Source organism: Anguilla anguilla, chromosome 7 (assembly GCF_013347855.1).
Source record: "Anguilla anguilla isolate fAngAng1 chromosome 7, fAngAng1.pri, whole genome shotgun sequence".
Taxonomy (NCBI): Eukaryota; Metazoa; Chordata; class Actinopteri; order Anguilliformes; family Anguillidae; genus Anguilla; species Anguilla anguilla.
This window is the reverse complement of record NC_049207.1, coordinates 55,174,293-55,197,412: the sequence shown is the minus strand read 5'-3', so window position 1 is coordinate 55,197,412 and position 23,120 is coordinate 55,174,293. Positions and strand designations below refer to the sequence as shown.

General features: G+C 43.6%; 1 protein-coding gene across 1 annotated transcript; it reads right to left on the bottom strand.

Annotated features, from left to right (window-relative positions):
- LOC118231295 (methylcytosine dioxygenase TET2-like) lies at positions 1 to 22,531 on the bottom strand. Its single transcript, XM_035424982.1, has 10 exons — positions 21,645 to 22,531; positions 8,208 to 11,297; positions 7,932 to 8,022; positions 7,744 to 7,837; positions 7,154 to 7,362; positions 6,403 to 6,553; positions 6,050 to 6,139; positions 5,721 to 5,858; positions 4,711 to 5,053; positions 1 to 4,545 (listed from the first exon to the last, which is right to left on the bottom strand). The coding sequence occupies exons 2-10, from the start codon at positions 11,251 to 11,253 to the stop codon at positions 3,143 to 3,145; spliced, it is 5,565 nt and encodes a 1,854-aa protein (XP_035280873.1). The 5' UTR covers positions 11,254 to 11,297; positions 21,645 to 22,531; the 3' UTR covers positions 1 to 3,142.
- Positions 22,532 to 23,120: the final 589 nt, after the last annotated feature.

Here is a 23,120-nt window from a genome sequence, read left to right as displayed (position 1 = left end):
TCCGTCAAATAAATATAAAGTTTATTAAAAACACCCACATCTCAGCAATATCAGGAATGAAATAATAAACAGCTCTCAAATAAACTGCATTCAGTACATTGCAATACATACAGTATTTATACCCATCCGCAGTTTCCCCCCCTTTATGAAGCACACCACAAATCATGGGAACAAGGGAGACTTAAAAACAAAAGAAATCAGAGACAAACGCAGTAAGAAACGCGAAGCCTTTAGCATCTGCGCTAAACGCCAACGCGTTTCCGCTAGCTTAGTACAAGAGCTATGCAACCCCATGCGTAAGTCGAGCTCAGAAAGTCATTCAAGTAACGTTGACTGCACTCAAACCACTCCGAAGCGTTTTTCAAGTACGGCTATTGTCTGAACATCCACTATTTCCCAAAGATCCTTCCTTTTTATTTCCCCATCACAACCTGCTACTGATGCTGGGCCCAGTACATTGAAAATCACATTGCTTTACTGCACAAAACCCCAAAAACTTTTTACCAAAAATCAAAAACAAAGAAACAAACATAATAATAATAATAATAAAATTATAATAATGGTAATGATAAAAAAAATCTTACATTATTTCTATATGAATTAGGAGTGACATACACATACACACTGTATATACAGGTACATATGGTGGTTAAATTTCCTTTAGCAATGACATTCCTTGAGTATAGTCTAGGCCTACTGCCTGGTAAAATCCTTAGGTAGGATACTGGGGTGAAACAAGATGTTTATTTTTGTTTTTATTTGTGATTAAATCCATGGGTTGTGGGTACATTTGAAACTATAAAACACACGCCAATTGCAGGAATTTTAAACATAGCCATAGTAATAATTTATATTTCTGTGTCACTAATGCATGGTCATTCTGTACGTGCATGTACACATACAAACACACTGTGTTATCGTTTATTTCAAACACATCTACATTTGTCTTCAGGTGCCTTTAAAAAACATTTTTTTCAAAATGAAGTGCTGCAAGAAATTCATCATAAAAATGGTAAATGGGATGCCGTTGTATCAACCATCACCCCATTAGTTTTAACAACGAAAAAGCATATTATAAACATTTAGTGGTTATTATAAATATGCTCTGCTTTTACTATATACAGATACACAGTGTGCATCATATCTGTTCTGTTTTTCATTTTAGCTTTTTGTAAGAACCAAGCACACTGACATCAGTGCTAAAACTTTTCCCTTTCGTCAGTTCAGTGCATTCTGTGTGTTCAAATCATTTATTCAAAGCTATTAAACTATGAAATGGGCTTAACATATAATTTTTTAATATGTATTCAGGTGATTTTATGCCTTTTGTAAAAAAAAAAATTGTTGGTTTGAATTACAGTATATACAGTAAGTATATGGGATTCAAATGGCGAAATCCCTGAACAAAAGAAAATTGCAAAAATCAACAGAGGTTATGTTGGCATACACACAAAATATAGAAATATATTCTAAAATATGTAAAAGAGCTAACGTATCCCTGATTTTATTATAAAATTGAAGTGTGACATTCAAGTTATACTTCATTGCTCGAAAAAATAAGTGAATGATGTATTTCTTTTTAAGTTATGTTATTGTTTATTTTATTAATTTACGTATGTGTATATAGTATTTATGCTTTTTATAATAGTACTATTGCCAAACTAGATCTGAGGTATATAAAAAGAAGTAGAATGATCTTCCACTAATCTTGTCGTCGTCCATGAAGACTCTCACATTATGCATGTTTGTTGCAAATAGAGTAGCACCATTTGAAATAAAATCAGCTCAAACCAAAATAAAAAGTAATTGCTTTTTACAGTATTAAAATTAAGTGTTACGGCTGTAATTTAATTTACTGTACAAATATCACTTTTCTTTAGCTTGCTATTACCAGCTATTTAAAAACACCACAAAAAGTCAGCTGCCATTACACGAACATACTGCTAACCACATGTACTCTGTGTAGCACCCCTAGTAGAGAGTCTGTTTATGAATCTGTTTTTTGTATTTTATTTTATTTTATTTATTTTTTGATGGACTTGTTATGAATTTTTAAATAATTATACCAGTCCATCACAGACATTATACTGCCCCTGACAAATAGAAATTATCGTACAAACATGACAGGAGATTTATTTATTTTCTTTTTCATTCAGTGCAGCTTGATAGCTGCCTTTACAATGGCTTAATATTCACTGTATTTCATTACGTTAAAAAGATATACCTTAGGTTTTCTTTAGAAGCACCAAAACACGCTAGTGTAAAAATTCTGTTTGAAACCAGTAGTCTCACTGCAGTGAATATTTTTGTAAAATAAAGTTAATTTTAATAACACAGCCCATTAATGTTGCCAGATTAATGCTGGAAATAAATGTGAATGAATTATGGAATCTCAAATGTAGAAAAATAATAATAATAAAATCTGTTCGACGCTCGGTACACGAAGTGCACAAAAGCACTCGCACTACACGATACAAAACCCAGCACAGTTTGTTGATGATATCATTTCTTTTAGTATTTCTACATTTGCAGTGTGTAAAATGCCATTCTAAATAATTACCTCTGCATTAAAAAGTAACATATAAAGAGACGTTCATAGAATATAAAGGCATTTAAAACGAAATTTTATATTAAAGACACTTCAATTTAGCACCGTGAATTAAATAACCCATGAAGTCAGAGTATTACACCACCTACTAATTACCTATATATTAGATAAATCTATTCAATACAAAATTAAACCACCAAGCTGAAACTTTGTTTCCAGTAATGTACATCCTGATGTAGAGGACACGGAGCACCAGAAGATTAGAACAGTGTGTATCTCACAAGAGTAACAAAAATAAAAAATAAATAAATACTGCCTTAATTTCACACCAGTTAGTAAAGCTCAATTGTCTATGTGTAACTGATGGTACGGCTTCCAACCACAGTACAACTCAACCACAGTATTATCATAAGCTCATAAACTTTTTTTTTTGCATAGAGTCATATTTTGCTGTTGTCGGACTACCACTCCCTTTCAGGAAGAGCTTCTTGGAGATTGCGTCGACTGGCTGCGATAAGGTTTCACATAAATACAACGCCTCTAGTTGCAAATCGGGCTCCTGTGTGTTTGTTAGTATAAACCTGAACACCAAACCTAGACGTAGTGGTTGTAAGGCCCCGTTACCTTGGTGAAGGCGTAGGGAGACGTACTGACGTAGGTGTTTGTGGTGCAAGACGAGGACTTCGCCGCGAGTGTCTCAATAAAGCGCTTAAAAGGGAGCTCTGCGTTTTCCAGGAACTCCGGAGGTTCCCTCTTCGCCTTCTTGTTTTTGGTAGGGGTGCCCTCGGCACCGTGCTTCTCCATGTCCAGCTCTTTCTCCCTGGTTTTCTCCGCCATCTTGGCCTCCCACAGCGCCAGGCCGTGCTTGGCCTCGATCATGTTCTTGTGCTGGTAGAAGACCAGCGAGATGCGGGTGGGGTGGTTCCGGTCGGGGTTCTTCAGCGGGGTGGTGGCGTGGAGCTCCCGCTTGGCGCACTCGATGAGGATGGAGCCGTGGCTGGGGGCCACCGCCAACCCGCCGATCTCCGGATCCAGGAAGCTGTGCTCGTTGTCCGACCACACTTCCTCCTTTGGGTTGGGAGTCGGCGCATCCCCGGGTGGGTGGCACTCCTGTTTAATCGCGATCCCCTGGGTGTTCTCGCTTGGCGGCCCGTTTCCGGGCCGGATCAGGGTCGGGCACGGGACACCCATTGCCGGAGGCCCCTGGCCCATGCCGTTCGCATCGTGAAAATTCATCTCAGGTTTGATCTGAGTGTGAAAATGACGGTCTTTGTCCTGAAGGTACATCTGGGCGTTCTGGGAAAGATACGAGTTGGCGTATCCATTGTACTCGATGCTTTTGCTCGCTGGTGAATAGTCCACGGTTGGATGGGCCGAGGGTGGCCGGGGGACGGCCTCCAAAACCTGGCCGTCCGGCCCACTGTTAGGGCCGTAGGTTGAGTAGGGACCCATGGGTTGAACGTTGGGTCTCGTGTTGCAGTTGCTGTAGCCGTTCACGTGTAAACTGGGCTCATTGTACCGAGGCGGATAGTCGACTCTGTAATGCTGATGGGGATAGTACTGCTGATCTGTGCAAAGCTGTGGTCTCTGGTGGGGGTACACGTCCATCTGCTTTTGATTCGAAGCATAGTATGGGCGGAAGCCGTCCAAGGGAGCGCTTCCATTGCACTGATATCCTGGGTAAGAGGAATTTGGGTTTAGAGAGCCGTGGTAAGGGCTTACAGTATTTGACCCATTTAAGTAAGGGTTTGCATGTATGGTAGAGGGGTGAGGGCTCAAGGGTGCTGGTGACTGTGGGCACAGGTTTAAAGGGGAAGTGCTCGAAAATGGATTTGCCGGATTGGGGAACCTTGGATAGCTTTGCTGGGACAGGTGTGGGGAACCAGGGGTGGTGTTTGGGGGCCGCAGTTGCTGCTGTTGTGGATATGGTGTATTGAGAGGGTGTGGGGGGTGACCCATCTGTGCTGCTTCCGCATGAAGTTGGTCTGGGTGAGAACCTGTGGAAAGAGAGAACACGTGGGCCTTGGAATTAGAGTTCTGTGTGAAAAATACTGGCACTGAGTCTGCAGGTTTAGAACAGAATACATTTGGTGGATCACAAAAAAGCATATGCAGGAAGATAATTGCGACAGTTGTTTGGAATAGCAAAAAAATTGCTGTACCTGACACGTCCATGTTTGGGCCCGGTTTCTCCAAAGTGCTTTGTTTCGGAGTCGCTTGAGGGTTCTTCTCGGCCTTCGAGTTCGGGGTGTCCTTGTTTGCGCCCCCTCTTTTGGCCTCCAGGTTCCGCTGTCGGCACGACTTCGCCGGCTCGGCGAGCATGCGCACCTTCCGGCGGTAAGCGCTGAGCGCCTGGATGGCCCCGGACCTGATCTTCTCCTGCTGCCCTTCCACACTGCCCAACTCGTCCGTGGAAGAGATCTTGTATAAAGGCAGAACGTGGAGCTGCTCGTCCTCCGGGATCGTCCCAATTTCTCGATTGTCCTCTCTTGTTAGAGTGCAAACCTTGTAGAGGGACAAAAAAAAAAAAAAGTATTTTAGTGTACGCATACACATGCACACGTAGGCAAGAACATAAACATACACGCACATGTAACACACACACACACTCGAAAGTACACAAACACACTCAAAGTAGCAGAAGCATATTTCTGAAACTGTGAGTCTTGCATGAACATAGTACACTATGTTTCTTGTTTTCGTCTCTTCGCCAACACTTTTAAATAATATTCTACGTTGTACAAGACACACAGTTTCATCTATCAATGTGAATCAATGAAAGCACGCAATCAGACTTCAAAGCGTAACCACAAATGGCACATGAATGTGTTTCCTTGGTAATCTTTCCTTTAAAACCACTAAAAGCGAGGTAAAAGATGAAAGGTTTTTTCCTCTCTTGATCTCAAAAGTATGCTGAAAGTCTTTCACCGCAAACCTTTGCAGTGAATAGAAACAGCTCAATCGAATTCAAAGTTAAGGCCTGCCATTAAAACTGCTTCATAAACCATTCAAAAACACTGAAGCCAAAATGAAAATCAAATGCAGTAAGGTCAAGCCATCTATCAAGCAGTTTCCCAGTGATGCCGTTTGGTTCATATAAACAGCAACTTTATTATTTATTAATATTGCATTTATTAAATGCGTTTATAGACAAAGGAACCGCGGCACTTACCACAGTGCTGCCGCCCGGCATGTTATGGAGGTCTCTGTGGGCATGCGCGCAGAAGTCCAAACAGGCAGTGACCCCTGAGAACGGACGCCCTTCCTTCAGCCCCAACCGACAGTCCGGCGCTCTGTGTTCGTACTCCACCTGCCGAAAAAGGCGGGAAAACGGCGACTGTAGCGCATCCGCTTCACGCCGTTCATCGTCTCGATGCGGAGCGCGGCTCCGTTGGTTGTTCCACGATTAAGACGGGACTTTGAGAACAGCAAATAACGCTGTCTGCGCATTTATTCAGGATGATGCGCCGAACACAAAGTGTTTGCGATTGGAAGACGTACCTGGTTTGCATGAGCATCGGGTGCCATTTGCTTGTACTTCGGGCCCACCAAGGTGGCTAAATTCTGTAGATGTTGCTCCATTTTTTCCTCCTGAAAAACAAAATATTAGATCATTCAGGCCGTGACGTGTTTATGGTTGCAACTGTTCTCCAAAGTGAAATTTACGTAAAAAATATCAGTTGTTAAATTGTATAAAATACTTCTCGTTTAATATCTATACTCCCTAAATTACCCCCTAATTGTTAATTCACTGTTAAATTTTACTTCTGTCTTTTACTACCATCTGTGCATTCTCCTTTTTCTAACTATGTTAATGTGTGGCATATACAGTGCGCTGAATTGGGACGTTGTACCTCTTTATGATCATCCCCAAGGAGCCTAAATTTCCTGGGGACTTTACTCCTGGCAAACTTGCATCCATTGTAGTACATACTCCATGAGCACCCAAAGGAGAAGGAAGCACCACAGGTGTCTGGGTCTAGTCCTTGACAAGCACACGTTCTCCTGGGGGGGAAAAAGTGGAGTAGAAATATCCCATCTTGACAAAATGGCTTTATATTGAAGGCACCTGTTCTACACATTTCTGTTTTACAGAGTCCGGTGTTAGGCCTCGGAAACCTGCTTTAAGAAGACAAAGAAGGGTGTGTGGAGGCTGCTCATTCAAATGAGAGCACCAGGGTGCCTACTTTCCAAGTGTCCCGTAACTTCACAATTACACGCGCCAATTGCTTTTCGACAAAGCATCAAAAACAGAAGATACTGCATCTCTGGCAGATGGCTGATGGGATTGAGTGTGACATCACTGAAGCACATGTTAAAAAAATAGAGATACAAAGAACAAGAGCAACACGAAAAGGTCTTTAGAATCATTGATATCGTTATTGGCTGGGACTCAGGTGCACGTCATTCTCTTGTTCGTCCTAGCAGCAGAGTGGCAGAGATTAGCAGTTGGCAAACCCTTACTCTTCGTTGAAAGTGCGGTTGGTGAGGGTTAGGGTTCGGTACTTAAGCTGCATTGCTTCATATAATGCCTGTAATGTAATGTAATGTGAAGCAGAGGGGCAGAGACCCAGAGGAGTTGGCAGTTGGTTGGCGAGCCCTTACTCTTCGTTGAAAGCGCATCGGCGGTTGGTGAGGGCGCCGTGTCGCTGCAGCGTGCCAGCCAGGTCGGCGTAGAGCTGGTCTGCCACGGTGGCGGGGATGCCCTCCCAGACGATGATGACCACCACGATGGCGGCCGACTCACAGGTGTGCCCGGGTCGCTCCCGCACCAGCACCAGGACCTTCTCCTCCACGCTGGCCCGGCGCATCACCTGGTACAGCACGGAGAGAGAGGGTGAGAGGGGGAGAGACCGACAGACAGACAGCAAGAGAGACCGAGAGAAAGGGAGAGAGAGATTTTTTTTGCTGCTATCAACTATGTGTCAACAGAGTTATAACAAACACAGACCACACAGGCTTCGGTACAGCTAGGATGTTTGGAATGATAAGGAATGAGAAAATGCTGAAGATCTGATAAGCATATGGTGATCATGTTGTCTTTTTGTGAGTTGTGAGTGTCTCAAGCTTTGTGAAGTACTCTCTTGTTATCATTTCACTTGATAGATGCTGTCCATTTTGGCCAATTAGAAAAAAAATGCATAAACCTACACATTGTCATTGGTTGCATTGTGTTACATGCATGCCAGTCTTACCCATTTGGCAATCGGGCACCCTAGTGCACTCTTGCCCTCCTTTCCCGTGTACACAACCTTCTCAATCCTGATACAGCTGCCAGATTGACCAAACCTTGAAAAACAATAACAATAATACTTTATGAATTCCATTCCTATTGCATATCTGAAACTGCATGACTAAAGAAATGAAATGAAAATCATTTTACCTCTTTTCCATGAGCTCTCTGATTCCTGCAACACTGGGAGCAGCTCCCAGATGAGTGTAATATGGACCATCATCTTTTCCACTGATTTGGTCTGGTTAAAATAATAAAAAAAACACATTACAATCTAAAACACAGGTAAACCTGCACAGCTGTGAAAGCCTAATAGAACTTTTCTTTGTACTATATGTTATCTTAAGACTCTTGTTTATCAGGGACCGCTCTTTTCCAAACTGACAGGTCTCCTGATTACTGATCGTAATAACCCCCCAGTCTTACCAAAACAGTGACACGATGGAATCTCATATTGTGTTTTAGTAGGGGTGTCCAACAGGTTTTTGATTGGAGTGTCCAGCATTTTCAAGGGAGATTCCAGAAAGCTGTTGATGTTGGGTTCCATTTTCTTTGTCGGGGTGAGGTCTGAGGTAGCATTCGACTGCGTCGCAGCGCGAAAATCCTCACCGCCGAGGGTTGCGTTGGTCGACAGGACGGTCACCGGGCCCGAGGTCTCCACCTTGAATTTGTGGGGACTCTTTATGACCAGCGATTTTCTCTCGAACACAGGAGAGAGTTGATACCGTTTCAGCTGATGCTCCATGGTGGCGATGATGCTCTTGTGTTGAGCCTGCTCAAAGGTCATCTGCGGATGTTCCTGCTTTATCGCGGCCTGCGTTGCAGGGGTCGCCAGTTCCTTGTCCTGCCGAGGTTCGGTTCTCAAGCCACGCTCACACACGATAGCCTCTAGGATGTGCTTAAAGTCATTGAGGTTTTGCTGGTGCCCTTGTTTTTCCTGCTTCTGCAGCAGGTGCATTCGCAGAGCAGCGTGTTTCTGGTACTCTCTGTAGTTTTGGTGTTGAAGCTGCCCTTGTTGTAATTGTGCATGGGACATTTTTTGAAATTCCGATGCGGGGTACATCTGCACTGACGGCTGTTGGTTATGAGCACCTTGTGGAACCTGAGGTGGTCGATGCATTGGTGGTGTCTGTGGGAACTCTGTGTGATTCACTTGCGGTTGAGTTTGATGCTGATGTGAGTATTGCTTTTGGGTGACCGTGCTCTGTGAGTTCTGAAGCTGCGGAATCTTCACTGTTTTCATCTCACAATTTTCGCGGACTTCTGATTGGGTGTACGGAAACATAGCATCTTGCTTAGTTTGTACTTCAGGTAGTGTAGAGTTTAAAAACAGAGGAGATGTTCTGGCAGTTGGATTTAGTTGAGTCTGCTGTTGCATTTGGTGGTTTTGAGATCTGCAGTTGGATGAATTCAGCTCTGTTTCAAGCCCGATGTCCTCCTCCTCCAGCTTGACTCTGTTAAAAACCTGACAGTTCAGCTGTCTCTGGGAGGAATCTTGAAACTGATCGATAAGCTCTCCCATACTTTGGGAATTCTGAGATTGATCATGCAGGAGTGCACTGCCTACCATTCGGCCTTCAGATTGTGGGGTGGGCACTGGCTGCTGTCGCGAAAACCCAGACTCCTGAATCTGCTCAATGTCCTGGGCGCCTTCCAACAAATGCTGTTGCTGCATTTGCGTGTGGAACTGATTTTCGACCTGATGTTGAGGAATACCATACTGTTGGGAAAGAGGTTGTGATTTATTACTCTCTATAAGCTCTTTGTGTGGAGTAGGAATTTGGGGGGGTCCTGGATGTTGTTGTTGCCATTCTGGCCTACTTCTGTAGCCAATTTGACCCGGTGCCAGCTGAGGTTCGTACTGATTTTGCGTCTTTCTTTCCTGTTGCTGGAAGCTAGATTGATTGGATTCCTGGTTTTGAAATCCTTGCATGGGGCCCAGGTTCTGCATCTGGCCCGCACCCTGAACATCTGCCTGCTGTTCCCGCTGCGGCTGTGGCAGGCCCGTTTCTTGGGGAGGCTGGGAAGAATTCAGGTCAGTCCAGTTCACATCAGGATAAGGATCTGTTTGTTGTAACGTTTCCTCCACCTCCCCTTCAAAAGAAACATGTCCGTTTGTTTCGTTTTTGCCTTTTGCATGAGGTTCTGTTGAATGATTCTCAGGTTCTTGATTTGGAGCACCTTCGCTTAACCCTGGAGGGTTTGACACTGCTGGGTCAGGAGTGCCCTGTTGACTGTAGCTGTTGGGTGAGCCCATCAGTTGGGTTTCTGGCTGAACATCAACCTGCACCTTCTCTGGACTCATCTGGGGGTTCAGTTTTGGACTGAGGACCTGTGAAGGGTAACTAAGGTCTGTATCCTTATTTTCCACCACTGCTGCTATATTATCATTAATAAGATGAGTAAGTCCTTCACTTTCCTTTGGCTGAAGGGGACTTCTAGGACAGGAGTTTTGACCTGGCTGCTCATCTGAGTGGTGGTTCTTTGAAGACCCCTCAGGGCTGCTTTGACCATTTTCACTATCTGTAGGCCTCACCGGTTGTGGCTCCTCATCAGCATTTGGGCACGGGTCCTGTGATGCCAGGGCATCTTCGAGAGGGAACCTCTGGCCATGCGGCTCTTCCTCATCTGTAGCCAATGAGGCACAGCCATCACCACTGTGTACTTCCGAGGATGTTCTCTCTTGCTCCCTGGATAATGAGTTTGGGGATGAAATTGGCAAACCTGAGCTCCGTGCTGGGGAATCCGTGGTCTCTTCAGGCGTGTCATTTGAAACTGGGCTCTCAGATGAATCGTCTTTAGATGTGTTCCGTGAAGCAACCGATATGTGGTCTGGGTAACACTGAGGCAGTTTTTTCTCTAAGAGGTCACTGTGCATGTCTTCCATGGAAGGCGAGTTCACTATAGCACCATTAGTAAAGGCTTGCTTCTTGTTCCTCGGAAGCGAATAAAGGTCCTCATCAGAGAAGCCGCGCTCGTTATTATCCAGTTTCTGCTCCTGCGAGCCGTCGCGCTCCTCTTCTGAAGGCTTCGGAAGGTCCGGAGGGCAGTCCAGCTCACTCGCCGTGCAGTCGGACTTTGCTGCCTCCCTGGAAGGAGTCACGCTGTCATCCTGTCCATTTAACTCCGCGTCCAACCTGAGTTTTTTTGACGGGTGAAATTCCAGCAGCGACGGCTCGCTGAGCGCATGCTTCACCCCCCCGTTTCTCTGGTGGGGGCTTTGATCCAGCAGGTCCTGCGTTCTGATGGGGCTGGAACACTTCTTCCCAAGGCTCCTCCTTGGGTTGACCCCCTCATTGGGTTTGAAGTGGTTCCAGCTCGCATCCCCATTGGTCTGCTGAGGGAGCGCCTCCTCCGGTGATTGGTTTCCATTCTGGACCGCGGCGATCGGGTCTTCCATCCGGGGAACGGCATTGGGTGGTGCCGGTGTCAGTCTTTCTTCTGCCTCATGACCGGCCTTTTCTGTTTCCATCTGGCCAGCGTTGAGTCCATCCACAAGGCTGCCCTCCGTGAGTCCTGGAAAAAACAAACCCCATTAGTGCATTAGTGACTGTGTATAAACAAAGCAAGAAAAGACTGAAAAGCTTCAGCTCAGATGCAATGCCGGCCAAATCTGAGCAACTGCCGTCCTTCTTGCTTAACATGAGTGGCATTTGCACTTGGCATTTGTTCATCAGGATACATACTAGTGGCTTCATCATTTATATAATGGTAAATAGGGAAAGGTAATGTTCAATAAAAATACAAGGAACACGTGGGCCTACACTATTTGGATATGATTTATTAGGACCTTTATGAATCATTGATGGTCCAGGAAAAAGAAAAGCTTTTCTCCTCTGTACTGAAACAACAATTTTGAAATTCCCAGGTATGCCATTAAACTCAGACGATCACATTCCTTGGATGGTATAGAATGAAGACTTGTAATTCCACTGTTCAGTCAGGTTTTTCAATCAACAGTGCATGCTGCAAATGCTTCTTCCCTGAAGACTGGAGTCTCCTGAAAATTGAATTAAATTTCCAGAAGTATAAGGCTCTGTTCTTTTGTGGGACACTAGTATTGATGTACATCTTTAGATTAATCAAAATCAATTTCTGCCTTTTCACTTTTTAAAAATAACTAAAACGTTGTTATTAGAAGAGGTGAAACTGGTAGAAAAAAAGAACCAACAATTAAATAGCGTTTCTCTTAATCATCAGTCTTGGTTATGCATAAATTTTCCCCATCTATCCACTTAAGACAGCTTGTGTGTGTGTGTGTGTGTGTGTGTGTGTGCGTGTGTGTGCGTGCGTGTGTGTGTGTGTGTCATTGGCACGTTGTGACCGTTCTGTGAAGGGTGCAACCTTAGGCAAAATATGATTCATTAGAGGGATCGAATGCAGTGTGCGAAAGGGCTATGCATACAGGGTCAGCTGTTACGCCAGAGTGTTCATGACCTTTCACCCCAAAGAATTTCTCTGCTACACAGGGCCCAGTCAGGGGCTTCCTGTGTTTTGTCAGAAGTCACAGGAGCAGTCTTTATGCATTGGGTTTGCTGGCACGCGGTTGTTTACATTTTACAGAGGACAGTACACACACACAGTGACCAGGTGAAGGTTTCATTGTTCTCTTCCTATGTTTAAATTGACACATTTAAACAACTGTGTAAATGATCTGCAATATAGTTTTTTTTTTTCAACAGATATAAACGGTGCAACCTTTTGCATTCAGAATCTAGATACTGGGTGAAAAGCAAAAGCTACAAAATCAGAAGAACATTTGACCACAAGTTCTTCTCCTGTGGAAGTGTTTTTGAAATACTTTTTAAAATTCTGTTCTCTTTTTTAAAAAAAAATTGATAATCCATCAAAAACATATCAAAGTCAACAAATGGATATTGTCTGTCCAACATCAACATGCAACCAAGCACAGTTCTTACTTGGATTTTTATACCTAACAGGTACATTAGAAGCTTGAAAAGGACCGGGCAAAACAATGAGTGTGTTTCTTTTAATGTAAAACAGTAATTCAGCTGTCATCAGAACTGACAATCACATCTGGAATTAATTTCGCCTGCTCGTGATCTCAAGAGAGGTGCTGTCACTTTCTGACAAGGATTTTTTTCCCCATCCTTAGAAGATTTATGTTAAACCAAAGAAAAGGGGAAGATTACTCACAAAAGAATTATTCAATTATTCCCACTCCCCCTGTAAATATTGAAAAAATGAGAAACGGATTTATTGAACAGAATGAAAAAACCACTGAAAGATCGGTGATCTTTTTTTTCCATCTACATTAAAATGAACTTTAGTGGAAAAGCACACAGTGGAGTTGTGGTTAAGGCCAATACACATTACAGTTGCACCAACATATGTGATGTGAATCATATTCCATATGTTTGACTGGGGATAAAAAAGAGCAAGGCTGCATTAAGTTAAAGAAGAAACCGAGTGAGACTTCCTCCTGATTTACTGTAGTCAGACATTGGCACACAGAGGACTGGGCTGTGCGCATGCTTCAAACCAGCCTGCGTCTTCAGGGACAGATTCAGAGACAGGCCAAGATTCAATCAACATTTATCCTTAACTTTGAACGCAATCACATATAACCGTTATTTTATTTTATTTTATTTTATTTTTTCTGTCTTTACAAGCACAGTTCAGAGATGCCGGCCATCAATAAACTTAATTGCCGAACTGATTGAGAATGGGGTGAAAAAAAGGTTTCAAAATTTTTTAGAAACCTTTACTTGATTTAAAATTAAATATAGTTATATTTCTCATAATTTCTCACCCACCCTACCCCCCAACTGACAAAGTATAATTGTCTTCTTAGCCTGGTTTTTAAAAAAACAGTCCAGCCTTTTGGCCGTTTGACTAAATCTTATCAGTCTGTCACAGAGTGCCTTCATTTAAAAGGAATGTCTGTCGTTTAGCTGCCGACTGACTGATACCAGCTCCGATCCACTCCCCTGCAGCGGGCCGTTCCGGGGTTTACCAAACACCGTGCGGCACTGTGCAGTTGGGAACGCCCACTCTGGGGGAAGGAAAAAAATAAAAAAAAGGTCTTTGAGACCGACAGATAACACAGCCAGGGATTCTTTCTGTCTGGTTAGCCCGCTGCACATACGTTCCCTGTGTCGGCTGTGAAGCAACAGCAACTCGTCGCCTGTGTATTGTGTATGCTCACTGTGAACGGCAGTTGACCCCATTCTTAAAGAGCTTTGCTTTTCTGTTCTGATATTGAGGTGATGGACATGAATCTAAATTCATTTGAATTTCATCATCCTGTCCACCCTAGCCCTAGTTGTTTTTTTAGTGGCAGCCATAATTTTAATATTGTATATTATTTCCATAATTGGCTGTTGATAAAAAGTTGTTTCTCTGAGGAAGGGAATGAGTGGAATTCAAACATGCTGCTGTATTTGAACGCATCGCCATAAAACCTTTGCGTGAAAGCAAAGAGACTGATAGCTTGCCAGCTGAATTCACTAGAAAGTGAAGAAAGTAAAGGTTATAAAAGTACACCTGAGGTTCAAACTGGGACATTGAACCCACCAAGGCCCACATGCAGTGTGCGTAAAAGTGAAGGGGAAAGTTCATAAATCAGACAAGCTACAGTACTTCCTTTTTTTTTTTTTTTTGGGCCATACTGACTAAAATAGGGCGTTACAATAATCATCTATTCATTTCTCTTTCTTGGCTGTAAAGCGCAAATGTGTTCCTGTTTGAAATTCTACCAAATTCGACTTCTTATAAGCCGATTGGTCATTTTGATATATTCACCATAAATAGTCCAACATGCAAGACTGCTGTGTGACATTTGTCTTTTGCAAATGTGATGTTGAAACTTTGAGGACATGTACCAGTGTTGGATTACAAGGCTTGATTTGAGCCATGAAAGAGCAGCTGGTCAACAGTGATGCATGCTCTTAAAATGGTAGAGGCAGTTGTTGTGCACTGAAGAATACTAATCTTGAAAACCAGATAAACCAGGATGAAAAGCTTTGGCAACATTCATGCACAGTAATGCCTTAATGCACATATTTTTTTGTATGATTAGCCAGTAATCATCAAACACTCATGTGAGTTGGCTCCATTTTAAATGAAGGATGAGACCGGTTAATGTCTTCCAAGAATAGATCAATGCCCAGGCTCAGAAGCTCCATAAATCAGTGGTTCGCATTAAAGCGCAGCAATCGATTGTGCTTCCATTTCCACACAGTAAAAGGGAATCAGGGCCAGCGAGGGACTACAGTGCATCTGAGCCAGTGGTTTATGAGGCATCTTTGCATTTTTTTGTGGAGGATCTTTGCATTTTTTTGTGGTGGATCTTTGCATTTTTGCAAGGCATCTTTGCAAGGCAAAGACGTGGATTGTGATTGCAAGCACAGTTTTGACAGGAAGCCCGTACCTTCCTTATAGTTGTTGACAGTTACATTTACGACCATCCAGTAGTTCCAGCGAACGAGAAGTGGCAAGGGCCTGTGGGCCAGTAAAGTACGACATCACTTCCTTAGCAACAGCTTGACAACCCCCAGTCCTTGCGTTTTTTTATTTGTTTTCTGCAACACTAATGCTTTACATTCTTACAATCACTTGTATAGTGCTATAGTGCTGGAAAAAATGATAACTGTAGGAATGTATGCAATACATTTTTTTTAAGTGTTCTACAATTAATGAAATAACGGGACAGCGATGTGAAATTGATCACTATTGAATGCCAATTCTGCAGGCTCAACTCTGATTGTGTTCTGTCACGTGTGGGCATCACACAGCAACATGGAGCAGAACATCTAGACAGCATGTACTGCAAGTAAAATTGCACAGAGAGGATGACAGGGAAACATTGAGATCAGTACACGATTATTATTTGTGTAATTGTGCAGCAATGCACAGCATTGGCCATATCCCTGGAGAGCAGTGAGCTGTCACTCTCAAAGCACTCCAGCGTTGCTGGCGACAATAGCATTTTACTGAAAAATACATTATGGCTTGTTTTATCATCTCAAAATAATATCCTCAAAGCATCCTTTATGTAGAGGTTCATTTCTGAAATGTGTAGCTCAGCAATAATTTATAATATAATGTCCTTTTTTGCATGCATAGCCTGAATGATCTAAACACATCTCCTTGAAGTGGCCACATACTGTCAAAATATCAATTTCTGTTTCACACATCAAGTCTTTTGAACAGATGTATTCATAAAAGAAAAAATATATAGGCCATATCCCTGAATGTTCACACACACCCCACACACGTAGTTTTGTTATAAAAGGCTATTATGTCAGAATCTGTCTTGCACCTTGCGTCTAAATAAGGATCATGGGCGAAAATAATCATGTGGGTTATCTAGTTTCCGCTGGACATTGCTGTACTTTTTCTTCACCTGACGTCATGCAGCCTTTTTAAACATCACATGACCCCCAAAGCATAGCTGGCGAGAATTCCTTTTGCAATTATTACGGAGTGCTTTCTCGTCCGCAGACATACTGTGCTTGTTCATTTCTTCGGTGGACAAATATCACAGGGTCATATGATATTATTATGGGATCAGATTTCTGGGTCAGTGTTTTATTTAAATGCCGTAGTAATGATAATAGCAATGCTTGAGAATCTTCCGCAAGCAGGAGATTTCTCATTGACATGCATAGCGAGACTCGGGACCGTGACATAACTTCGCTGCTGGGGCTGACACGCCCCAAACCCAAACTATTTCCAGTTAGTCAAGTCACATGGAATCATGCACACCTTGCAATTTTTTTGCAGGTTATATGCGTATCTCTGGGATGAAACAGACAGCTGTGGTTTTTTTTTTTTCCTTCTTTTTTCTGTTGTTTACATTCATCCCCTCCCTTCCCTTGGCTCTTCGCTCACACAACCCGTTGAGCAGGCATTCCTTCACGCAAACAGCACACCTACGCACGGTTCCTACCCACGAGAGCTTCACACACTTTCAAACAAGCTCCCACACTTCAAAACACCGTGTCACACACTCACAATTCCATTAATAAATGCAAACTCCCTGTGTAAAGGACATAAACGCTTTGAGCCACGTAACACTTTTTTGTGTTATTATTCATTATTTGCAGGAATTCTGCACGCATTTTTGATGTTATCCCATCAACTTTTAAAGTTTCTGTCGAATGTTTAACAAGCATATTTGAAATTCTCTGAGAATAGAGAATCTCTGCAAAGGGACTTGCATTGCTTGCCAAATTTTCCAGTGAAGAGATCTAGAAAATAATTCCCTTAACATCAATTTTTAGCTGTTGTTTTCATTCTAATCCTGAGACTTATTTACTTGGAAAAGCATGTTGAATGTGTATTGGCAGGTCACATTGCTCCCTGAGTCAACAGAGAACGCCTGAAGCTAATCAATCCCCAGACAATGCTATAAAATGGATTACCCTGTGCATTGCCTCTGCCGACCTCATTGAACTGACCTAGAAATGGCAAACCTGGACCATGTGACCCAGGGAAACCCATGTGACCCAGGAAAACCCAAGCGCGCTGCTGGAAAACAGACAAATCAATGCTCCCGTGAAGCAAAAAAGCCTGTCATGAAGTTATAATGGCAAGGAGCTCCAACACAAAAGCAGAGCTTGGCATGTCTTTGCTTTGCAGAGAGGACTACAACGCATACAGAGAGGTCATAATTAAGAAGCAAGTCTGCAGTAGCACACACATTCCTCCAATAAGCATTCTACTTGGTATCTCACTGTTCTTCCTTCCCTCCCCCCCCCCCCCCCCCTCAGGTCAATACATCTGACCGGGTTTTGATGCACTGCACACCAAGCAAGGTTAATTTCTTTCAGCGGGGACGGTAACCATGGCGACCACCTGATTCCTGCGCGGAGCCATCTGCTCCAAACATCGCCCGGGGAGAAGCAGGTATGGCCGCCTTGGGCGTCTATCCAGCGCATTAACTCCACTGCTGTGGGATCACAGGGCCATTGTAAGTGCTTATTATAGTCTCACTCTGTTTAGACTGCACGATAAACTGTATTTAAAAAAATATTGGTGAATGTGTGTGGATAATCTGTGTGGTATATATGAGCCTGAACAATCGCTAGCTGTGACAGTTCCACATTTTACCAGTAATCTTTATACTGTATTTCGGCGTATGATTTGCGTCTCTCTTGAGGGTAAAATGGAGGAGGCCATCAGAGCTCTCCCCTGCTCATGTGGTGTATATGCTGTGTCCTGTGAGTTATGTTCTGAAAGAATTTGCTTCTTTCATTGCCGATATGCTGTCAGTGTTCTGGCCATCCATCCAACAAAGGAAAATGATTTCTGCAAAGTAAGTATTTGTTCAGCTGTATCGCCACTGAGGCAATTCAAACCAAACCTTTGAATCTTCAAACCTTTATGCTGCAGGCCCAGTTCCCCAACCATTAATCGCAAACGCCAAGGTAGGCCAAGGAATCGATGTGTTTCACTACTGACTACTTGTTTGATTATTTTAATGAGGAAATCTAGAGAGAAACACTCCAAAATAGTTTGTTTATGTAGGCCAGGCTATTTCGAACGAGGCCTTTCGAATTCTCCCGCCTGCCGCTAAGAGTGAGAGTCTGGTTCCGTAAAAAGAATCCACCGGGTTTCGTCTCGTTTCGGTTTACTGGGACCGCCTCGTCCAAAGTCACGGCAATCTCTCTCTCTCTCTCGGCCGCTCGCTCTCTTTTCCTCACTCGCGCTCTCGCTCTCTCTCCGCTGGCGGTAATAGCGGCGGTGATATTCAAATAGCGGGCGGTGCGCGGCGCGCGGCGTGAGGGACGGCGCCTCGTTCGGGCCCGTTACGCAAGCGGCCCGGCGGATCGCCGGGGACGCCGCTGTTTGTAAACAGAGCGGCCATGTGAGCGTGCGCACGTGGCCCGGGTTCTTCAGCGTGACCTCACGGGCTCGCGCCGGAGGTGAACGCTGACGTAACGTCTGCACCTCCGCCCCTCCCCGCCGAAAAACCTGGCCCCGGCCCCCGGCCCCGGCGACGCTTATCACCGAAACGCCTCCTTCGCTAGCGGAGCGCGTTTTAAAACACTGGCGGGAAAACAGACTCACAAAAATAAATAAATAACGGCTGCCGTTTTCGTTTGAATGCCTCGGCTGCCATTTCTCTGAGTGGGATTTTTTGGCGCACTCTCACTGTAATCAGTGGGCTGTGGGTGTGATGTCACTCAACGACTAAATACAGAGGTACAGTTCACAAATCCAACGCACAGGACAATTGCACACAGGCTACTGAACTTACTCATTGCATACAGATAGTTTTCATTCCCAGAGATACTTTTTTTACACACACACACAATATTTCTATACCTATTCTCTGAATGTTGAGAGATGTGATCAGATTTCAATGCTGTCTGGTTCAATAGGCTTGTCCTATGAAAGCTGTGTTGATGTTATCAAACGATGGGCATTGCTTAACCATGTAGGTCAGTTTACAAACACATTCTATCAAGTTCATTTTCAGAGTGGCCTTGGTTGCACGTGTCAGAGGTTCAACCAGTACGCACTCACAGACAGACTGTCTAAAGGGATGCCACTGCAAAAGAGTCTGTCTTAACAAGCGGTTTAGTCGGGTATTAGTCTTTTTCCTCTCAAAATATGAGCTTGTTGGCAAATGAGTCAAACTGTCTCACCTCACTGGCAATATTTTTGTCACATTTAGCAAGTAATAAAAGTAAAAGTAATAAAAATAAGATTCTAAGCCATAATATAAGGCTAAAACGTTTAAGGCTGGTTTATGTATCTCTGGTTTTTGCAATGCCTGCGCTTTGGAGTTACACTGTTTTGGAGCCCTTGGCAACTCCCCAGCATCGTCCCGCAGCGGCAGATGCATCTCAGAGCCAAAAGCGGGGGGAGGACCACACACTTATGAAAAACATATGCTGCTTTTTTTAATGCTCATATCAGAGTCAACAACATATTTTAGTTACTGTACATGCACAGTCGGTTCACGTAGGGCGTGTTTTTAGTGTCGTGCTGTTACCAGGACTGCAATGACTGCGTTCTACTCTCTGCAGTTTGTTTCCTTATGTATGAACAGATGTGTATCCAGCAGACCGGCTTGTCAATTCTGGCGAATGTGAATATAAATAACATCATTTTATAATTAAGGTATATCGAGTAAAATAAAAACCTGGCTCTAATTTCAGTAGTCGAAAATGAATTTTTAATTATTTATGAGTTAAGTGATATTTAAAGGCAATTATAATTCTTAAGAACTGCAGGGAAAAAAACTAACCAAATGCACAAGTGACAACTATCTTTTCAAATCAAGAAGATCATTTTTGGCCAATACTAATTTGATTACTATGGCTATTTCCGTGTTGTGCACAAAAGAACGACACACAAGACAGAGCAATTCGCAGCCCTCTTGATCACAATGAAAGCCATAAAAAATAAACAATAATAAAAATATTTTATAATTTCTCATCATTTATTCACTAAAAATATTTATTGCGATCATTGCATGAATCAGATATCTTACGTTTAACTGTACAGTATTTTGTAACTGATACATTTCAAATGCATCGGCATCAGCAAATTATGACAATAGTACCTCACCATCCCCCATGATCATTGCCTTCTGTTAGACATGGAAAACAGGGCAACAGATTATCACACAAACAACAGCAGCACAGCCCTGTTTAATATTTCCCTGAAAGTCGTCCATTAACAGTTTGGCATGCGGATCCCTCGCCTTTACATATTACTCCAGATCACTTTCAACAGTTTATGACCACGAGCGCGAAAGCATAACCAACCTTCCCTCGAACAGGGTTATGAAAAAAAATATATATAGTACTGTCGAGAGTATATGTGATAGCGTTTTATTATTAATTAATTTATTTATTTATTTGGACTAGCTATTATCTTTTGTCTGTTTAACAAATCAACACAGTGGTCTAACTTAACGGAAAATCTTCACGTTTATTTTAATTTTGTATTTTATTTTTTCCCAGAAGCGTGCCCTAAATGCCTGATTAATGGCACGGGGGGAGGATTAGGTTCAGTTTCATCTGAAGCCGTGACCTTGTGGTCCTCGTGCCACGGTAGTAGTTATTTTCCCTTCTGCGACCGCGGTCGCCTTTGTGTCTGTTTGTCATTCGCCGGCGAGCGCGACTGAGGCTAAAAACTCCGGGGACGCACGCGACCGAGAGCGACGGCTTTCTCCGGCAGAGCGCTGCCGCCGACTCAACACCCGTCACGCAAAGACTGTCAACAACACGCTCTGCTAGTAGACTACAGTTCATCGGGTCCACCCTTTTTTAAAATCCACTCTTACTACACCACTAATCGACAACACCAGCACACCGCTCTCATTAGGAAAAAAATACATTATAAATCTCAGGGAAAAACGCACTGAACAAAACTATGTGGGAAGAAAGAGAGAAAAAATCAACCAATGTGCAGAAAAAGTCATAGAAGAGGGAATTAATTACAAATAAAAACATTTCTTCCACTCAGCAGATAATGTCTCATCAAATATGTATGTCAAACAGCCTAGTCAAGACGCTGCATTTACTTAAATAGCCACAAATTCATTTTTCAGCTGGAAACTACAATGCTTCACCAACAACCATAACACTGGGTAATGCTTCAGAAAGAGTGCCTTTAAGCCATTTAAAAGTCACCATTTTTTCTTAAACAGCTGAAACCAGAAGAAGACTGAGCTGGGGCATTGGGTTTGTTTGCCTTTTAAACTACAAAAAAAAAAAATGTCAGCCATGTTGTATAAGCTTTAATATCCCCTGCTTATTATGGTAGCATTTTACTGGGTGCATTAGCATGTCCAGCCTAAGCTTGTCAGTCAAAATAACGACAGGAAAAAAGGGTGACGGAAGAGAAAAAAGAAAGAATAAAAGCAGGAGCGGCTCTCACCTCTTTTTTCTGTCCCTCCACTTTGCAGAATTCCAGAAAAGCCGTCCGGGGTCTGCTCTTTAACAAATCCTAAAGGGCAGCCATCTTGCTTCCTTCTGTTCCTCTGCGAAACAGACAATCCTCCACATCAATATTCATGGAGCGGGCTTGACGTCTGCTCCCCCTCTCTCTCCCCCTCTCTCTCATCACCGGGAGGAGAAGCCTGGTGTCGCTGTCGGGCTCTCCCGGGGTAAACACGCAGCTCCCGGCTCGCAGAGGCAGGCACAGGCAGCGGCCGGTGGAGCCTATTTGTGTCCAGCCTGCCTGCTCTTTTTTTGGGGTGAGTTCAAGTGATCGTAAATCACTTTCCTACTCAGCCCTGGCCACACAAAGGGCAGGTTTTTTTTTTCTCTTTTCTTTTCTTTTTTTTGCACTGCACAATGGTGAGCGCTATGATGGCTGCCCGGAAGCACCGGAGCGGATTTCGCTGGGCCTGGCTCGGCTGCTGCCGGTGTTGAGACCCCCTTGCTCCAGGCACCCGGTGAAGACGAGCTGGTTTATCTCACAGCACAGACGCGCACGCCTGGCCAGAAGGACAGACCAAACCCCGAGAACAGAAACCCTGCAGCGCCTCTCTGCTCTCTGCTTCTCCTTTTCCTCTCAGACTTCCTCCTCGGTCCTCTTCCTTGTTCTGCCTCCTGTGCAAGTGCTCAGACTCAGCGCGGTTGCTTTACTCCGATTCCTTTTAACAACCTTCCCTTCTTCCATCACTCCATCACAGCTGCGTGCAGTCTGAGGCGTCCCTGCCCACCCCCCGGCTTCATTTCGGGGCTGTAGCCCGGGTCTTTACGTTAGAGACAGCGGCCCCAGACAGACAGCTCCCCTCCTCGGTCTCCTCCTCGGTCTGCCTCCTGTTTACGGGGCCTCACGTGGGTGGGGGGGGGGGGGGGGGGGGCTGGGGGAGGGAGGGGTTTAAAGACTCAGCACTCGTCTGCAGATACACGCAGACCCGTCTACACCCACAGCACTTCAACCATAGTGCTGCAGGTCCTTTAAAAACATGCCCCCATATTGCCAAATATGAATTCAAATAATGTTACATTTTCCCCAATGCAAATAGGTCCTACAACCTCTGTAATTTGTTTGTATCTATTAAAATATCTCTTTCTTTCTTTCTTTTTTTACGGACTGCATTTTACACATCTGTCCTGATATAGAAAAAAATCTATAAATGCCTCTCATGAATCAATGTGGCGAGTTTATAGAATCACGGGACAGCCATAAATGCATGATTGAGATTCAAGACAGCCCTGTGTAATTGGTTTATACGATTCTTCTGCATACATGGCACAAATTTAAAGGTTCTTTAATGATAAATTAGGAAGTCAGAACATGTTACTGCTAATGCGTTTATTTACACATCCAGGCCAAACTATGTATACGCATTCATCATTCAGCTTTTCAGATATTATTCGTTTAGTCCTGGATGAACACTTT